This window comes from Arachis stenosperma, chromosome 9, assembly GCF_014773155.1.
Source record: "Arachis stenosperma cultivar V10309 chromosome 9, arast.V10309.gnm1.PFL2, whole genome shotgun sequence".
Lineage (NCBI taxonomy): Eukaryota > Viridiplantae > Streptophyta > Magnoliopsida > Fabales > Fabaceae > Arachis > Arachis stenosperma.
This window is the reverse complement of record NC_080385.1, coordinates 143,136,735-143,157,581: the sequence shown is the minus strand read 5'-3', so window position 1 is coordinate 143,157,581 and position 20,847 is coordinate 143,136,735. Positions and strand designations below refer to the sequence as shown.

The following is a 20,847-nucleotide window of genomic DNA, read 5'->3' as shown; positions in this document are numbered from 1 at the left end:
GTAGTGTAGTTTTCCTATGACCTTGAGAGTAAAAGCATTATTAAGAGAGTGAATCATGTTCTGGATTTCATCAGAATCATTGTCTTTTATGATGATATCATCTATATATCATAGAAGATAGATTATAGATTTCGTGTCATACTTAATAAAAAAGAAGTGTCTAATTTTGTGTTGTTAAAGCCAAAAGAGAAGAGTGAACCACTCTCTTGGAGTTTGCTTCAAACCATATAAACTTTTGTTGAGTTTGCGAACTAAATTAGGTGATTGTTGATTAAAACCGATTGGTTGAGTCATATATATGGTTTGATGCAAATCTCAATTTAGAAATGTATTATTAAAATTGAATTGCCTTATTGTGCAATTTTGAGAAAGAGTGATGAGCGGATAATTTATACGCTTTTTGGCATTGTTTTTAGGTAGTTTTTAGTAAGTTCAAGCTACTTTTAGGGATGTTTTCATTAGTTTTATGTTAAAATCACATTTCTGGACTTTACTATGAGTTTGTGTGTTTTTCTGTGATTTCAGGTAATTTCTGGCTGAAATTGAGGGACCTGAGCAAAACTTTGAAAAAGGCTGACAAAAGGACTACTGATGCTGTTGGAATCTGACCTCCCTGTACTCAGAATGGATTTTCTGGAGCTACAGAACTCCAAATGGCTCTCTCTCAACGGCGTTGGAAAGTAGACATCCAGAGCTTTCCAGCAATATATAATAGTTTATACTTTATTCGGGAATTGACGACGTAAACTGGCGCTCAACGCCAGTTCCATGTTGCTGTCTGGAGTCAAACGCCAGAAACACGTCACGACCCAGAGTTGAACGCCCAAAACACGTTATAACTTGGCGTTCAACTCCAATAAAAGCCTCAGCTCGTGGATAGATCAAGCTCAGCCCAAACATACACCAAGTGGGCCCTGGAAGTGGATTTATGCATCAATTACTTACTTCTGTAAACCCTAGTAGCTAGTTTATTATAAATAGAACTCTTTACTAGTGTATTATACATCTTGGGACGTTTAGTTCTCAGATCATGGGGGCTGGCCTCTTGGCCATGCCTGAACCTTTCACTTATGTATTTTCAACGGTGGAGTTTCTACACACCATAGATTAAGGGTGTGGAGCTCTGCCGCACCTCAAAGTTTCAATACAATTACTACTATTTTCTATTCAATTCCCTTTATTCCTATTCTAAGATATTTGTTGCACTTCAACCTGATGAATGTGATGATCCGTGACACTCATCATCATTCTCACCTATGAACGCGCGTGACTGACAACCACTTCCATTCTACCTTAGACCGGGCGCATATCTCTTGGATTCCTTAATCAGAATCTTCGTGGTATAAGCTAGAATTGATGGCGGCATTCATGGGAATCCAGAAAGTCTAACCTTGTCTGTGGTATTCCGAGTAGGATTCCTGGATTAAATGACTGTGACGAGCTTCAAACTCCTGAAGGCTGGGCGTTAGTGACAGACGCAAAAGAATCAAGGGATTCTATTCCAACCTGATTGAGAACCGACAGATGATTAGCCGTGCTGTGACAGAGCATAGGACCATTTTCACTGAGAGGATGGGATGTAGCCATTGACAACGGTGATGCCCTACATACAGCTTGCCATAGAGAGGAGTGATGAGAAGGAAGAAGGAAGAAGTAGGAAAGCAGAGATTCAGGAGGAGCATAGCATCTCCATACGCCTATCTAAAATTCCCACCATTAATTTACATAAGTATTTCTATCTTAGTTTATTTATCTTTATTTTCTATTTATCCCATTAATCATATTTAAACCAATAATCCGCCTGACTAAGATTTACAAGGTGACCATAGCTTGCTTCATACCAACAATCTCCGTGGAATCGACCCTTACTCACGTAAGGTATTACTTGGACGACCCAATGCACTTGCTGGTTAGTTGAACGGAGTTGTGATCACACGTGCCATTACCAGGGATTATTAAGATCCCAATTCATCATACCATGATCTCTTTGGGGTATTTTTGATAGAGCCAATATTTAAATTTCATACAAGTACAAAGAGACCAACTTTGAGGATCACAATTTCGTCCACCAAAGAGCTAGAGATAGAACAAGCCTAATTATAGATAGGCAAATGACAGGGCTAAACACCTCTTAAAAATCGATGCCTTCATGTTGATGGAAGTCCTTAGCAACCAATTTTACTTTGTATCTCTACATAGTGACATTTGGATTTTTCTTTACTACAAACACCCACTTGCATCCTATTATGCTCTATTAATGCTAGCAGTATATGATTTGGGTTTAGATATTTCAGCTTTGGCTCTAGCTGTCATGGAATGGCTATTTGTGGATGGTACTATAAGAGAAAGGTTAATTTCTATGGGTGATGTAGGTGTTTGGCCAGTCAATAACTTGGAGAGAAAGACTTTTGTATTTGTGATAGGTGTAGTAGTAGGGGTCTGAGAAATTGATAAAGAAAGGGGGTTATTTGGGGTTGGTGGGTTAACAGTGATTTCTCTAATGATTGAGGGGATACTATTATGATTAAGGGTATTAGTCAGGGAATCTGATGACTTAGAAGTGAATAAGGTTGTGTATAAAAAATTGGTTTCATTAAAAACCACATGTCTTGAGACATAAACCCTCCTTGTAGGTGCAAGAAACTTGTGACCTTTTTGGTTGAAAGCATATCGAATAAAATCACATTGTTGTGTCTTATAGTCAAACTTGTGTTGGTTTTATGGTCTAAGGTGTGGATAGCATGCATTGTCAAACACCTTTAGAAAAGTATAATCTAGTTTGGCTGAAAAAAGAAGCTCATATGGCGATTTAGCATTCAAAACAGTGGTTGGTAATCTATTTATAACATAAGTGGAAGTGAGAAATGATTCATCCCAATATAGTAAAGGCATGGATGCTGACGAGAGCATTGCCAGACCCATCTCAGTCATGTGGTAATACTTTTTTTTCAGTTCTGCCATTTTGTTCAAATATATAAGGGCATATTTTTCTATGAATGATACCTGACTCTGCGAGAAAATCTTAAAAAGAGTGAGGGAGATACTTTTTACTATTATCAGTTTGAGAATTTTTTATTATCTGACCAGTCAAGTTTTTCATAGTTGCTTTACAGCTTTTGAATACTTCAAAAACCTGAGACTTTGTGACTAACAAATAGAGGCATGTATATCTTGAAAAATCATCAATAAAAGTTATATAATAATAAAAACCAAGACGTGAAACTAATGGAGAAGCCCCCAAACATCTGAATATACTAATTGCAAAAGTTTAGTATATTATGTTAAAGAATCTGTAAATGATAGTTTATGCATTTTTGTTTGCATGCAATATTGACAAATTGAAGAGAAAGAAGAGGAGTCAATTTTATTGCTAAAATGTATATTACATTGTTTCATAACATGCTGAACTGTTTTAGTTGTAGCATGTCCAAGTTTCATGTGCCATATATTGTAAGAATTGTAAAGAGCAGAATACAATATAGAATTCACAAGTTGTGTAACAATTTTTGGTACAGATTCATTTAGAAATTCATAGATGCTATTGGTTCAGATTTCTTGCAAGAGAGGTTCCTTAGTATATTCGCACTTTACATAGCAAGAATTAATATGGAATTCAAAGAAAACCTGATTATCCTCAGTAAATTTAGCAACACTTATAAATTTTTTTGTTAAATCTGGAGTATGAATTAATTGGAATAAATTGAAAATACGATTTGAATCTTTTGCAAGAAGTAATGAGTGACCTATATGAGAGATATGCATACCTGTTGGTGCACGAATTTGTGATTCGCACAACTAACCAGCAAGTGCACTGGGTCGTCCAAGTAATACCTTACGTGAGTAAGGGTCGATCCCACGGAGATTATTGGCTTGAAGCAATCAATGCTTATTTTATTAATCCTAATCAGGATACCAATAGAGTTCTTTAGCCTCGTATTTTAATAAAGAAAAGGGCATAAAATAAATAGTTATTACTTTAATAATGGAGAATAAAAGCGTTACTTGTTGTGCAGTAATGAGAAATATGTTGGAGTTTTGGAGATGCTTTGTCCTTTGACTTCAACTCTTCCTTGAAATCCTTCAACACACGCAAGGCTCCTTCCATGGCAAGCTCTATGTAGGGTGTCACCGTTGTCAATGGCTACTTCCCATCCTCTCAGTGAAAACGTTCCTATGCTCTGTCACAGCACGGCTAATCATCTGTCGGTTCTCAATCAGGTTGGAATAGAATCCATTGATTCTTTTGCGTCTGTCACTAACGCCCAGCCCTCAGGAGTTTGAAGCATGTCACAGTCATTCAATCCCGGAATCCTACTCGGAATACCACAGACAAGGTTTAGACTTTCCGGATTCTCATGAATGCTGCCATCAATCCGACTTATACCACGAAGATTCTGATTAAGGAGTCTAAGAGATATTCATTCAGTCTGATGTAGAACGGAGGTGGTTGTCAGGCACACGTTCTTGGATTGAGGAGGGTGATGAGTGTCACGGATCATCACCTTCTTCACAATTAAGCGCGAATAAACATCTTAGATAAGAACACGCGTGTTTGAATGGAAAACAAAGGAATTGTGATAAATCATCGAGACGCTGCAGAGCTCCTCACCCCCAACAATGGAGTTTAGAGACTCATGCCGTCAAAAGTATGTAATTCAGATCTGAAAGTGTCATGAGGTACAAGAAATGTCTGTAAAAGTTGTTTAAATAGTAAACTAGTAACCTAGGTTTACAGAAAATGAATAAACTAAGATAATTGGTGCAGAAATCCACTTCTGGGGCCCACTTGGTGTGTGCTGGGGCTGAGATTAAAGCTATCCACGAGTAGAGGCCTTTCTTGGCGTTAAACTCCAGGTTATGACGTGTTTTGGGCGTTCAACTCCGGATCATGACGTTTTTCTGGCGTTTAACTCCAGACAGCAGCATGAACTTGGCGTTCAACGCCAAGTTACGTCATTTATTCTCGCGCAAAGTATGGACTATTATATATTGCTGGAAAGCCCTGGATGTCTACTTTCCAACGCCATTAAGAGCGCGCCAATTGGACTCCTGTAGCTCCAAAAAATCTATTTCGAGTGCAGGGAGGTCAGGATCCAACAGCATCAGCAGTCCTTTTTCAGCCTAAGTCAGATTTTTGCTCAGCTTCCTCAATTTCAGCCAGAAAATACCTGAAATCACAGAAAAATACACACACTCATAGTAAAGTCCAGAAATATGATTTTTGCTTAAAAACTAATAATATTTAACTAAAAACTAATTAAAACATGCTAAAATCTACATGAAATTACCCCCAAAAAGCGTATAAAATATCCGCTCATCACAACACCAAACTTAAACTGTTGCTTGTCCTCAAGCAACTAGATAAATAAAATAGGTTTTAACAGAAATTAAGAAGTAATAATATTTTAGAGTTTTAAATGAAGCTCCGATTCTTATTAGATGAGTGGGGCTTGTAGCTTTTTGTTTCTGAACAGTTTTGGCATCTCCCTGTATCTTTTGAATTTCAGAATGATTGGCATCCTTAGGAACTCAGAATTCAGATAGTATTATTGACTCTCCTAGTGTAGTATGTTGATTCTTGAACACAGTTATTTTATGAGTCTTGGCTGTGGCCCTAAGCACTTTGTTTTCCAGTATTACCACCAGATACATAAATGCCACAGACACATGACTAGGTGAACCCTTTCAGATTGTGACTTAGCTTTGCTAAAGTCCCCAATCAGAGGTATCCAGAGCTTTTAAGCACACTCTTGTTTGCCTTGGATCACGACTTTAACCACTCAGTCTCAAGTTGTAACTTGGACCTGCATGCCACAAGCACATGGTTAGGGACAGCTTGGTTTAGCCGCTTAGGCCTGGATTTTATTTCCTTGGGCCCTCCTATCCATTGATGCTCAAAGCCTTGGATCCTTTTTACCCTTACCTAGGGCTCATGGCTTTTTTTTTTTTGAACTGCTTTTTCTTGCTTCAAGAATCAATTTCATGATTTTTCAGATCATCAATAATATTTTTCGTGTTCCTCATCCTTTCAGGAGCCAATATTCATCAAATTCAAAGTACAATTTATGCACTGTTCAAGCATTCATTCAGAGAACAAAAAGTATTGTCACCACATATAATTAATTATAGTCTTTATTACTAAGAACTCAAAAAATATAAATTACTTCTTTATTCTAAAAAAAATTTTACTACTTTATTTATGCCTGATGATGATGAGAAAAATAAATTATAGTTTAATTGGAAATAAAGTCAAAAAAAAAAAAAGATATGCTAATTACTACTACTCCTATATGACTTCTAAGGTAAAATCCTATAATAATACTATCACAGAGTTAAAGCTGGGATTAGAACTTAACAACCTGTATTTTGGGAAGTGGATGCTCCTCTAGTCTGTGGGGTGCCTTCAAGAATTAATTTCTGACGCTTCAGCTCCCTTAAGTTCACATCCTTGCTCTTCCTGTTCTCTTAGGTGCCATGATCTTAATGAGTTTTAGCTCAGTGATCATGGCAAATCACACCAAACTTAGAGGTTTGCTTGTCCTCAAGCAAAAGATAAGATGAGTAGAAGGAAAGGCATTTTCAAATAAAGATAAGATGAGTTGAAAAAGATATGAGAAGAAATTAAAAATATTTGAAAAAGAATTGGATTGGAAAAAGATTTGTGTTTATGAATTAAGATACATTTGATGTTTTTGAAAAAGGGATTTTAGAAATTAGGGTTCTTAGAAAACCAATTTGATTTTGAAGGATGACATTTTGAAACATGTTTATGCAAGAAATCATGAATTGAAACTTAAAATTTTAGAAAAATTGTAAAGAAAAACGAATTTTACCTCCTCCCCACCATCCTGGCGTTAAACGCCCAACTGCTGCATGGTTTGGGCGTTTAACGCCCAAATGTTGCTTCTCCTGGGCGTTCAACGCCCAATTGATGCATCTTTCTGGCGTTGAACGCCAGGAAGTCCTTTATTACTGGGCGTTTTTCTAAACGCCCAGGATGCTGTCAAACTGGCGTTAAACGCCCAGAAGGTGCTTTTTTCTGGCGTTTAACGCCCAGAAGATGCTCCTTTCTGGCGTTTAACGCCCAGAAGGCTACCCTTACTGGCGTTAAACGCCCAGTGGGTGCTTCTTTTGGGCGTTTAACGCCCAAAATGCTTCTTACTGGCTTTTTCACGCCAGTGAGCTTCCAATTTCCCTTATAACTTTGTGAATCCAACCAATTGCTATTTTACCTTGAAGATACCTTGACATATACCTGTAAAAAATTTAATACGAATAAAATTAAATTTTGTGATTGGCTGGGTTGCCTCCCAGCAAGCGCTTCTTTAATGTCATTAGCTGGACTATTACTGAGTTTTAATCAAGTCTCAGTTTTGAGCATTCTTGCTCAAAATTGCCTTCAAGATAATGTTTGACTCTTTGTCCATTAACAATGAACTTTTTGTTAGAGTCATTATCCTGAAGCTCTATGTATCCATATGGTGATACGTTTGTAATGACATATGGACCTCTCCACCGGGATTTTAATTTACCGGGGAATAATTTGAGCCTAGAATTAAATAGCAGAACTTTCTGCCCCGACTCGAAGACTCTGGATGACAATTTCTTATCATGCCATCTTTTCGCTTTCTCTTTGTAAATCTTTGCATTCTCGAAAGCATTGAGTCTAAATTCTTCTAGCTCATTTAACTGAAGCAATCGTTTTTCTCCAGCTAATTTGGCATCAAGGTTTAGGAATCTGGTTGCCCAGTAGGCCTTATGTTCCAGTTCCACTGGCAAGTGACATGCCTTTCCATACACAAGCTGGTATGGAGAGGTCCCTATAGGGGTCTTGAATGCTGTTCTGTATGCCCACAGAGCATCATCCAAGCTCCTTGCCCAATCCTTTCTACGGTTAATTACAGTCCGTTCCAGGATTCTTTTGAGTTCTCTATTTGAGACTTCAGCTTGCCCATTAGTCTGTGGGTGATATGGAGTAGCTACCCTGTGGCTAACTCCATAACGCACCAGAGCAGAGTAAAGCTATTTATTGCAGAAATGAGTGCCCCCATCACTGATTAACACTCTAGGGATACCAAATCTGCTGAAGATGTGTTTCTGGAGGAATTTTAACACTGTTTTAGTGTCATTGGTGGGTGTTGCAATAGCCTCCACCCATTTGGATACATAATCCACTGCCACCAGAATATAAGTGTTTGAGTATGATGGTGGGAAAGGTCCCATGAAGTCAATGCCCCATACATCAAACAACTCAATCTCCAAGATCCCTTGTTGAGGCATGGCATAACTGTGAGGTAGATTGCCGGATCTTTGGCAACTGTCACAATTAAGCACAAACGCTCGGGAGTCTTTATAGAGAGTAGGCCAGTAGAAGCCACTTTGGAGGACTCTTGTGGCTGTTCGCTCACTTCCAAAATGTCCTCCATACTGTGATCCATGGCAATGCCAAAGGATCTTCTGTGCTTCTTCTTTAGGCACACATCTACGGATTACTCCGTCTGCACATCTCTTAAAGAGATACGGTTCATCCCAAAGATAATACTTTGCATCTGTGATCAGCTTTTTTGATTGCTGTCTACTGTACTCTTTGGGTATGAATCTCACTGCCTTGTAGTTTGCAATGTCTGCAAACCATGGCACTTCCTGGATGGCAAAGAGTTGCTCATCTGGAAAGGTTTCAGAGATCTCAGTGAGAGGGAGGGACGCCCCTTCTACTGGTTCTATTCGGGACAGGTGGTCTGCTACCTGATTCTCTGTCCCTTTTCTGTCTCTTATTTCTATATCAAACTCTTGCAGAAGCAACACCCATCTTATAAGTCTGGGTTTTGAATCCTGCTTTGTGAGTAGATATTTAAGAGCAGCATGATCAGTGTACACAATCACCTTTGATCCTACTAAATAGGATCTGAATTTATCAATGGCGTAAACTACTGCAAGTAGTTCTTTTTCTGTGGTTGTGTAATTCTTCTGTGCGTCATTTAGAACACGGCTGGCATAGTAAATGACGTGCAGAAGCTTGTCATGCCTTTGTCCCAACACTGCACCAATGGCATGGTCACTGGCATCACACATCAGTTCAAATGGTAATGTCCAGTCTGGTGCAGAGATTATTGGTGTTGTAACCAATTTAGCTTTCAGAGTCTCAAATGCCTGCAGACACTCTTTATCAAAGATAAATGGCGTGTCAGCAGCTAGCAGGTTGCTCAGAGGTTTGGCGATTTTTGAAAAATCCTTTATAAACCTCCTATAGAATCCTGCATGCCCCAGAAAGCTTCTGATTGCCTTAACATTAGTAGGTGGTGGCAATTTTTCAATTACTTCTACCTTAGCTTGATCCACCTCTATACCCTTGTTCGAAATTTTGTGCCCAAGGACAATTCCTTCAGTCACCATAAAGTGACATTTTTCCCAGTTTAAAACCAGGTTAGTCTCTTGGCATCTTTTCAGAACAAGTGCTAAATGGTTAAGGCAGGAGCTGAATGAGTCTCCAAATACTGAAAAGTCATCCATGAAGACTTCCAGGAATTTTTCCACCATATCATAGAAAATTGAGAGCATGCACCTTTGAAAAGTTGCAGGTGCATTGCACAGGCCAAATGGCATCCTTCTGTATGCAAATACTCCGGATGGGCAGGTAAATGCCGTTTTCTCTTGATCCTGGGGATCTACTGCAATTTGATTATAACCTGAATATCCATCCAGGAAGCAGTAGTATTCATGACCTGCTAGTCTTTCTAGCATCTGGTCTATGAATGGTAAAGGAAAATGATCCTTTCTGGTGGCTGTATTGAGCCTTCTATAATCAATGCACATACGCCACCCTGTAACTGTTCTTGTAGGAACTAGTTCATTTTTTTCATTATGAATCACTGTCATGCCACCTTTCTTAGGGACAACTTGGACAGGGCTCACCCAGGGGCTGTCAGAAATAGGATAAATAATCCCAGCCTCTAGTAATTTAGTGACCTCTTTTTGCACTACTTCCTTCATTGCTGGGTTCAGCCGCCTTTGTGGTTGAACCACTGGTTTGGCGTCATCCTCCAGCAAGATCTTGTGCATGTATCTGGCTGGGCTAATGCCCTTAAGATCACTGATGGACCACCCAAGAGCTGTCTTGTGTGTCCTTAGCACTTGAATTAGTGCGTCCTCTTCCTGTGGCTCTAAGGTAGAGCTTATAATTACAGGAAAGGTATCACCTTCTCCCAGAAATGCATATTTCAGGGATGGTGGTAATGGTTTGAGCTCGGGTTTAGGAGGTTTCTCCTCTTCCTGAGGGATTTTCAGAGGTGCTATTATCTTCTCTGATTCCTCCAAATCAGGCTGAACATCTTTAAAGATGTCCTCTAGCTCTGATTCGAGACTCTCAGCCATATTGACCTCTCTTACCAGAGAATCAATAATGTCAACACTCATGCAGTCATCTGAGGTGTCTGGATGTTGCATGGCCTTGACAACATTCAACTTAAATTCCTCCTCATTGACTCTCAAGGTTACTTCCCCTTTTTGGACATCAATGAGGGTTCGGCCAGTTGCTAGGAAAGGTCTTCCTAGAATGAGAGTTGCACTCTTGTGCTCCTCCATTTCCAGCACCACAAAGTCAGTAGGAAAGGCAAATGGCCCAACCTTGACAATCATGTCTTCAATCACGCCTGATGGGTATTTAATGGAGCCATCAGCAAGTTGAAGACATATCCTGGTTGGTTTGATTTCTTCAACTAAACCAAGCTTTCTGATAGTAGATGCAGGTATTAGGTTGATACTTGCCCCAAGATCACATAAAGCTTGCTTGGTACAAGTATCCTCTAATGTGCATGGTATCATAAAGCTCCCAGGATCTTTAAGCTTCTCAGGTAAGCTTTTCAGAATGACTGCACTGCATTCTTCAGTGAGGTAAACTTTTTCAGTTTCCCTCCAATCCTTCTTATGACTTAAGATCTCTTTCATGAACTTAGCATAAGAGGGTATTTGCTCAAGTGCTTCTGCAAACGGAATCTTTATTTCAAGAGTCCTAAGATAGTCTGCAAAGCGGGCAAATTGCTTATCCTGTTCCGCTTGGCAGAGTTTTTGAGGATAAGGCATTTTGGCTTTGTATTCCTCAACCTTAGTTGCTGCAGGTTTATTACCTACAGAAGTGGGGTGGGAAGCCTTTTTAGAAGGGTTATCATCAGCACTCGTAGGTGACTGATCCCTCACTGGCATTCGAATGCCAGAGGTGGGAGCTGGAGTGGCGTTAGACGCTATCTCCCCCTTTGTTACTGGCGTTTGAACGCCAGAACCATGCTCCCTTTGGGCGTTCAACGCCGGATTCATGCTTGTTTCTGGCGTTGAACGCCAGGAATGAGCATGGTCTGGGCGTTCAGCGCCAGCTTTATTCCTCTCTGGGCTCTGATTGTCCTCAGAGGGATTTTGAGTATCCATCTGTTCATTTCTTGGTTTCCTGCTGCTTTGAAGTGAGGTATTTAATGTTTTCCCACTTCTTAATTGAACTGCTTGGCATTCTTTTGTTATTTGTTTTGACAGTTGCTTTTCTGTCTGCTTTAATTGTGCTTCCATGTTCCTGTTGGCCATTCTTGTTTCCTGTAATATTTCCTTGAATTCGGCTAGCTGCTGAGTTAGAAAATCTAATTGCTGATTGAATTCATTAGCCTGATCCACTGGACTGAGTTCTGCAGTTACTGTTTTAGCTTCTTCTTTCATAGAGGATTCACCGCTTAGGTACAGATGCTGATTTCTGGCAACTGTATCAATAAGCTCTTGAGCTTCTTCAATTGTTTTTCTCATGTGTATAGATCCACCAGCTGAGTGGTCTAGAGAAATCTGAGCTTTTTCTGTAAGCCCATAGTAGAAGATGTCTAATTGCACCCATTCTGAAAACATTTCAGAGGGGCATTTTCTTAGCATCTCTCTGTATCTCTCCCAAGCATCATAAAGGGATTCATTATCTCCTTGTTTGAAGCCTTGGATGTTTAGCCTTAGCTGTGTCATCCGTTTGGGAGGGAAATAGTGATTCAGGAATTTTTCTGACAGCTGTTTCCATGTTTTTATGATGTTCTTAGGCTGGTTATTTAACCACCTCTTAGCTTGATCTTTTACAGCAAATGGAAACAGTAATAATCTGTAGATATCCTGATCTACTTCCTTATCATGTACTGTATCAGCAATTTGCAGAAATTGTGCCAGAAACTCTGTAGGTTCTTCATGTGGAAGACCAGAATACTGACAGTTTTGCTGCACCATGATAATGAGCTGAGGATTCAGCTCAAAGCTACTAACTCCAATGGAAGGTATACAAATACTACTCCCATATGAAGCAGTAGTGGGGTTAGCATATGACCCCAGAGTCCTCTTGGACTGTTCATTCCTACTTGCTTCCATACTAGATCACAAGAGATAATTTATATGTTGATTTTATTTATTTTATAAAAGTGGAATAAATAAAACGAAATATATAAAAAAAATATTTTGAAAATATTTTGTGAAAAATTTTTCGAAAAATTTGAAATTGAAATTTGAATTTTATATTAAAAATTTCGAAAAAGTAGTTTTAAAATTGGTTAGAAAATAAATTTTTTTTTGAATTTTGAATTTTGAATTTTATGATGAAAGAGAAAAACACACAAAAGACACAAGATTTAAAATTTTTAGATTTAGTGCTCCTTATTTTCGAAAATTTTTGGAGGGAAAACACCAAGGAACACCAAACTTAAAAATTTTAAGATCAAGACACAAGAAAAATTCAAGAACACCTTGAAGATTCACAAGAACACCAAGAACAAAAGAAAGAACACCAAACTTAAAATTTTTAGAAAACTTTAAGAAAATTTTCGAAAATTATAAAGAGATTAACAAGAAAACACCAAACTTAAAGTTTGGCACAAGATTCAATCCAAGAAAAATTATTTTTGAAAAAGGTTCCAAAGGGTATAACCAATTATCAAGAACAACTTAAAGATCAAGGAAGAACCAAGAACACTAACACGAAATTTTCAAAGAAAATATAAAATATGCAATTAACACCAAACTTAGAATAAGACACTAAGCTCACGAAAAATTAACACTTAATTAAGAAAAATAATATTTTTGAAAAGAAAATTTTTGAAAAGAAACTATCCTATCAAAATTTAATGACTCTGTAACAACAAAAATAAATTATTCCTAATCTAAGAAATAAAATATGCCTTCAATTGTCCAAACTCAATAATCCCCGGCAACGGCGCCAAAAACTTGGTGCACGAATTTGTGATTCGCACAACTAACCAGCAAGTGCACTGGGTCGTCCAAGTAATACCTTACGTGAGTAAGGGTCGATCCCACGGAGATTATTGGCTTGAAGCAATCAATGCTTATTTTATTAATCCTAATCAGGATACCAATAGAGTTCTTTAGCCTCGTATTTTAATAAAGAAAAGGGCATAAAATAAATAGTTATTACTTTAATAATGGAGAATAAAAGCGTTACTTGTTGTGCAGTAATGAGAAATATGTTGGAGTTTTGGAGATGCTTTGTCCTTTGACTTCAACTCTTCCTTGAAATCCTTCAACACACGCAAGGCTCCTTCCATGGCAAGCTCTATGTAGGGTGTCACCGTTGTCAATGGCTACTTCCCATCCTCTCAGTGAAAACGTTCCTATGCTCTGTCACAGCACGGCTAATCATCTGTCGGTTCTCAATCAGGTTGGAATAGAATCCATTGATTCTTTTGCGTCTGTCACTAACGCCCAGCCCTCAGGAGTTTGAAGCATGTCACAGTCATTCAATCCCGGAATCCTACTCGGAATACCACAGACAAGGTTTAGACTTTCCGGATTCTCATGAATGCTGCCATCAATCCGACTTATACCACGAAGATTCTGATTAAGGAGTCTAAGAGATATTCATTCAGTCTGATGTAGAACGGAGGTGGTTGTCAGGCACACGTTCTTGGATTGAGGAGGGTGATGAGTGTCACGGATCATCACCTTCTTCACAATTAAGCGCGAATAAACATCTTAGATAAGAACACGCGTGTTTGAATGGAAAACAAAGGAATTGTGATAAATCATCGAGACGCTGCAGAGCTCCTCACCCCCAACAATGGAGTTTAGAGACTCATGCCGTCAAAAGTATGTAATTCAGATCTGAAAGTGTCATGAGGTACAAGAAATGTCTGTAAAAGTTGTTTAAATAGTAAACTAGTAACCTAGGTTTACAGAAAATGAATAAACTAAGATAATTGGTGCAGAAATCCACTTCTGGGGCCCACTTGGTGTGTGCTGGGGCTGAGATTAAAGCTATCCACGAGTAGAGGCCTTTCTTGGCGTTAAACTCCAGGTTATGACGTGTTTTGGGCGTTCAACTCCGGATCATGACGTTTTTCTGGCGTTTAACTCCAGACAGCAGCATGAACTTGGCGTTCAACGCCAAGTTACGTCGTTTATTCTCACGCAAAGTATGGACTATTATATATTTCTGGAAAGCCCTGGATGTCTACTTTCCAACGCCGTTGAGAGCGCGCCAATTGGACTCCTGTAGCTCCAAAAAATCCATTTCGAGTGCAGGGAGGTCAGGATCCAACAGCATCAGCAGTCCTTTTTCAGCCTAAGTCAGATTTTTGCTCAGCTTCCTCAATTTCAGCCAGAAAATACCTGAAATCACAGAAAAATACACACACTCATAGTAAAGTCCAGAAATATGATTTTTGCTTAAAAACTAATAATATTTAACTAAAAACTAATTAAAACATGCTAAAATCTACATGAAATTACCCCCAAAAAGCGTATAAAATATCCGCTCATCACCTGTGCCGTTATCTATTTCAACATGATCTAGGCCTTGATAAGATATACTTGATAAAATATTGGATGATCAGGTGTGAGGTGATGGAAAGCACCTGTGTCAAAATGCCATGAATCACTAGAAATAGAAGAAGGTATAGCCAAGAATGCAGTTAGATTGTGAAATGAAGATGACGGTGGTGGTGGAGTGGAGGCTCTAGATGGTAAAAAAAGATACTTTGGATGATGATCCTAATCTTGGTTCTTGTGAATTTGTAAAAGAATGAGTGGATTGTAACTGAGATAGAGAAGAAAAAGATTGATCAAATCTATAATAACAATACCAGACTAGATGGCCAATTTTTCCACAAATTTGACACTGTAAACGAGAATTTCAAAAATTGCCTTTTCACCTTCTAGAAAAGTGGCCACCACAACCTCTCCTTCCTCCAAAATTAGCTTGTGATAGGTGTGCTTGTGGTGCAAGAGATTTAGGTCTTCTATACTTATCTAGATAGTCTTCATACTGAACAATAAGAGTCTCTACCTCAGATAAAGAAAAATGTTCTAGTTTGAAAAAAATGGTAGTGTGCAGCATTTGAAAGTCCTCATTGAACCATCAAGAATGACATCAATTTATTCTTCAGTAGTAATGGGATTACCCAAGGCCATAAGAGAGTCATAGATATGCTTGATCTTGAAAATACACTCTGAAGCCTTTAAACCTTGTTTCTTTATTGTCTTAAGAAGTGCTTTAAACTATTTTATCTTATATTTTGTGAATTTAGCAAAATAATCCTCAATCTTTTGCTAAATTTCATATCAAAATTCAGACCCTATCATTTTATTGTTGAATTTTTAGTCTATAGAGGGAAGCAAAAAGGAGACGAGATTATAATTTTTTTGTCTGATTCTTTAGATTCTATTCCTGCTGCATAATTCTCATCTGATGCAAAATAAACTGAAATCGAGTCTTTCTTCAAGTGAGATTCAAGGTCTTGGCCTCTAAGGGCTGCCAAGGCTTATAGTTGCCAAGTTTTGAAATTGTTTTCACCAAGTTGATTGCTGATGGGATTCTGAAACGCTTTATCTATGAATGGGATTGTTGTTGGGACAATGAGTGCATTGTTGTTGGGTTGAGCCATGGATCAAGAATAAATCCTGCTCTAAATACCATGAAAGGAAGCTACTTTCAGTAGCTGAAGTCTCAAGGAAATATAGAGAAAAAGAGAATAAAGATGATTTAAAAGGAGAGCTGTAAAAACTAAATATATGTATTATTGTATCTCTCTTTTACAACACTGATACAACTATTTATAAGAGAACAAGGTATGCAGAGTTTAGCTGCATAACTGAATACAGTTACTTCAAACCAATGTTAACTAAAATTAGTTACACTAAGCTCAGCCTCTCTTAATCCTTATCCTTTATAAAGGTGTCCCATATTAAGAAAGATATCTGGATGGTGCACATGGCAAAATCTTGATTGGTCCTAAAAATTTTGATTGGTCTACAAAGCACCTTTTTGGGTAATGCAATGGACCAATCGACGAAATCATGTTCTTGCTGAGTTTCCCATGCCTTTATTGCATCCACTAAATATTTACATGTATTTATACCGTGCAAAATATGGTAACCACTTAAACTTGTTTGGCCGTGTGTTGCAAGAAAATGAAAAAGACAATGTTATAAGAGACTATCCACCTGGTGAACCACATGCACCTCCACCTCTACCTCAACCAGCACTATAAGATCATTCTCAGCAGTTCTCTGCCTGACTGCCTCATATATTCCTCAGACATATTCCACACTGCAATTTACGTCATCATACTTGTAACACCCTACCACACAGAGCCTTACGCTTAAGTCGTAAAGCAGAGGTGGCGAGGTATTATGACTTCTAAAAAAAATAAAATACATACTTATAGTAGTAGAAAGAAGATAATAGACTAGGAGCCTTGAAAAATGGGTAAAACAAAATCGCAAAATGAAAAGCGCAACGGTCCGGAAACGGAACAACTTGCGTGTGAGTCAAACTATAACTATCAAATGTAAGATAATAAAAGTATGAATAGAAAGCCAAAGGTACAAAATAACAAGCTCCTCACTCAGTCCGCGAAGTCAAGGCTGGTTGGAGAATATATATATATATATATATATATATATATATATATCCAAAACCTAAAATGTACATAAACAAAACCTTGCCTCTCCATAAACCTCTAGGAGGATCAAAAAGTATGAGTTATGCGGAGAGAAAGCTAAGTACGTATATACACATCACTACACACCAAAATAACCCAGTAACCACTTCGCTTCAGGTGTCCAAACGCCTAATGAGATACCTTTCGACCTGCATTTGAAAAATAACAACATAGTATAGAATGAGAACCGGAGGTTCTCAGTATGGTAAAGGTGCCCGCATAGTTAATATAAAAGGTCTCGGGAAAGCCAGAGGCATTCCTAGAACTTCGACACTCAGATTTCAGCTTAAGAATTCAACTAAACCAGAAATTAGGTAAGTTGTCTAAGGTATTCTAATTCTGAATCTAACTTTAACCTAATAATTCACGTTCTGTCTCCTCTAATCCTCCGAATCATTGGTGGAACAATCCTCTCTCCTCACACTTTCGCCAAGAAGGATTTCTCAGAAAACAAACACATATAGTTCAAGCAAGAAAAGCACAGGTAGAGAAGCATTTACAGCAAGAAGAACAAGTAGCGGATAAGCAGCATTAAACAGTTAAGCAAACCCAAAACAATGCAAACTCAAGCAAACAAACAAATGCATATGATGTATGCTTGTCCTATGGCTGATGAGTCTCATCTGTCGGTTATACAGCCAACCCGACAAGTCCTAGTAGTTAACCATTGGACAGTCCCTCTGTGCGCGCATCCCCAAGCTCAATAATATTCCATGGAGTCAAACTCCAAGCTCAAATATAGTATTCCATGGAGTCACACTCCAAGCTCAATAGTATAGTATTCCATGGAGTTAAACTCCAAGCTCAATAATATAGTATTCCATGGAGTCGAACTCCAAGCTCAATAATATTCAATATTTATATTTATGTGCATGCCCATGGGGGAATCCGGGGAGTTAAAGTGCCTGGTCACATCTTGCGACAGAGGGTCAACAAATAGTCTCAAATACACAAGTCACATAATAATCTCTTTTCCTTTTAAAAATATTACCTCAAATCAAAACTCCAATTCTTAAAGAAACTTTGGCAATATCTCCTCTAAGACTCAATTTCTGCCACCCTTCAAGAGTCCCAACCATCAAACCAAACACCTCTCAGTCACTCAAATCATTTCTAGTAACAAATTATTTCATAATCAAACAAATACCAATATTAAATCTTTTTCCAAATCGACTAACTTCAACAGCAAATTATTGACAACAGCTAAACCTCATATTTTATACCATATACACAATCCATCAATTGTTCATTCATTTCACTCCTATCTTAAGGTCTTCTAGCCTATGTTTTCACGTGACATTAAACATTAACTACGAGAAACCAAAACCATACCTTCGTACGGAATCAAAATATTCAAAGCTTCGGAGAAGCTTTCTGACTGAGCTATCGAAGAAGAAAATGTCCAGAATCATCTATGCCTCCTAAAACTCTCGTTGGCCAAACTCCAAAGGAAAGAGGAGCTACGTCATTGTCAATTTCCACTAATAAAAAATGGTGCCAACGTGTAGAGGAGCAGGTTACGAATACTCTTACCGGATTAGATTTTTTATTGGAGTTACGGATTGCAAGAAATCAAAACCGAAAATTCAAAGGAATTTACGTTATTTCTTTTTTCCCTTCATTACGCTATTCTCTCTCTTTTTTTTTCTTCTTACGGTGCTCATCTATATATATATGTATACGTATGACTTATAAAGACTTATAAGCCGCCTTAGCTTTCCTTATTATTATTATATATTTATATGTATGTATATATGCATAATAATAGTGATAATATATATATATATAACTTAATCCAAACTATAAACCGCCTTTGATTTTCATCCTTTATAATTAATAATAGTAATAATAATATTAGCAATAGCAATGATAATCATGTAATAATAATAATAATAATAATAATAATAATAATAATAATAATAATAACAACGTAGTGAATATAATAACAATAATGAATACATAATACTAGGGTTTAAAACTATATAAATTTATACTACATATAATACTCATGACAATTGTATCTAATGTTTATAATAATAATAATAATAATAATAATAATAATAATAATAATAATAATATAGATTTGATTAAATTCAAATTATTATAAAATTAGTTCAATTACTGATAATAAAAATAATTTTCTAAAAATAAAAAATTTTAATTTTATAAAATAAATTATAACTTATTTATATTTATATTTTTAAATTTGAGGGTTGCTACATTCTACCCACCTTACAAAAATTTTCGCCCTCGAAAATTGATATAAAATTAGAAAAGATTCATACTAACGTAACTTCCCTTCTTAAACATGTCAAAGAAAAACAAAAGAATTTGACATGCTTAGTTTGCAAATCCAGGATATTCTTATAGCTTAAAAGTCTACGCAAAGCGGAAGATACAAGATAGATTCGATGCAGAAAGGTTATAAGGCAGGTTGGTAATAGAATAATGGGTTTATCACTTCTAATACTCACTTCATCTAGCTCTTAAGTTCTGCCAATTCTATTGGTGTCACCTTACGTAATACAATCGAAACTGGTTCAGCATCTGACACTGAATTTATCACAACTTACTCTTTCTCTTGACACTTAACTGGTTATCAAAGAGATATTTCTATCGGCCTAAATTCCTAGTCCGTGTCCAAGTCCAAAACTACGTCCAGTCTTTCCAGTCCTAAACTTCTCAATTCGATTATGTAACCTAAATGAAAGCGGGGTCCTAGCTCTACATAGAACAAATCCATTTTACGCATTCGGTATCATACTTACCTCGATCCTGTCGTGGCAAACCCGCATCTGCGGCTCTCCCACGCGAACAATCCCTAGACATATGTCCCGGTGCTCCACATCGAAAACACATTCCCAGTCCGTACCTGCGCGACTCTTCTAGAGTGGTCTCACCAAAGCCTTCCTGTAGCAGTGTCCACTTCATGGAGCAATCCTCAGCGAGCTGGCTCTTCTTAACCAACTCAGTGAAATTTGTTAGCTTTTGTGGATATCGTAATTAAAGATATCTCTCCTTAGTCCTTTCTCATACTGAGCACACTTCCATTCCTCATAATCGGCTGGATTTTCTTGACAAGTTTTTGAGAAACGGCACAGATTGTCGAATTCACGGGTATAGTCGGCAACGGACATATCCTTTTGCTTCAGCTGCATTAATTCCAATTCCTTTGCAATGCGAAACGCATGCAAGAAATATCTCCCATAAAACTCTGTCTTGAATCTATGCCAAGGGACATCCATTAACTCCACCTGCAAGGTATGACACAATTCTTGCCACCAATTCTGAGCATCTCCCTCCAACATATGAATCACTATCTCTACTGACTGTACTTCAGAAATGTGCTGAGTGTACAAAAACCTCTCTACTTCTCGAAACCACTGATCAGCCTCCAGGGCATTGGCGTTTCCGTTAAACCGAGGTGGACCATTCTTGAGGAAGTCAGTAAGGGTAATTGACCTATAGTATCGACTTATGTTACTCGTACTAGCACTAGAGTTTCCACCTCGACGTCCTTGCTTTGGTTCAACCACGGGATTTCCTCTCCGTATACCTCGTTCGGATCCACGAGACGACATTTGGTCCCTGTTCACACCAAACAAGTGATATTAAGTTGATCAGTCTCAATATCGCAAGTTTAATGCTTCAAGTTCCAAATGCATGCTCATGAACATTTATGCCACATATATCAATCAGATATCCTAATAGCACATACACACACCAAGAGTATGCCCAGAAGCATAATCAGTCCATCCCTCAGGCTCTATAGGAACGAACTGCTCTGATACCATAATGTAACACCCTACCACACAGAGCCTTACGCTTAAGTCGTAAAGCAGAGGTGGCGAGGTATTACAACTTCTAAAAAAAATAAAATACATACTTA

General features: G+C 37.9%; 1 protein-coding gene across 1 annotated transcript; it reads right to left on the bottom strand.

The window, feature by feature from the left end:
• Positions 1–19,939: 19,939 nt before the first annotated feature.
• On the bottom strand, positions 19,940–20,539 carry LOC130950007 (uncharacterized). The gene has a single exon (XM_057878579.1). The coding sequence runs from the start codon at positions 20,537–20,539 to the stop codon at positions 19,940–19,942; it is 600 nt and encodes a 199-aa protein (XP_057734562.1).
• Between the last annotated feature and the right edge of the window lie 308 nt (positions 20,540–20,847).

Excerpts from the sequence above, each read along its gene's own strand:
- LOC130950007 (XM_057878579.1), bottom strand. The coding sequence starts at position 20,539 with ATGTCGTCTCGTGGATCCGAACGAGGTATACGGAGAGGAAATCCCGTG.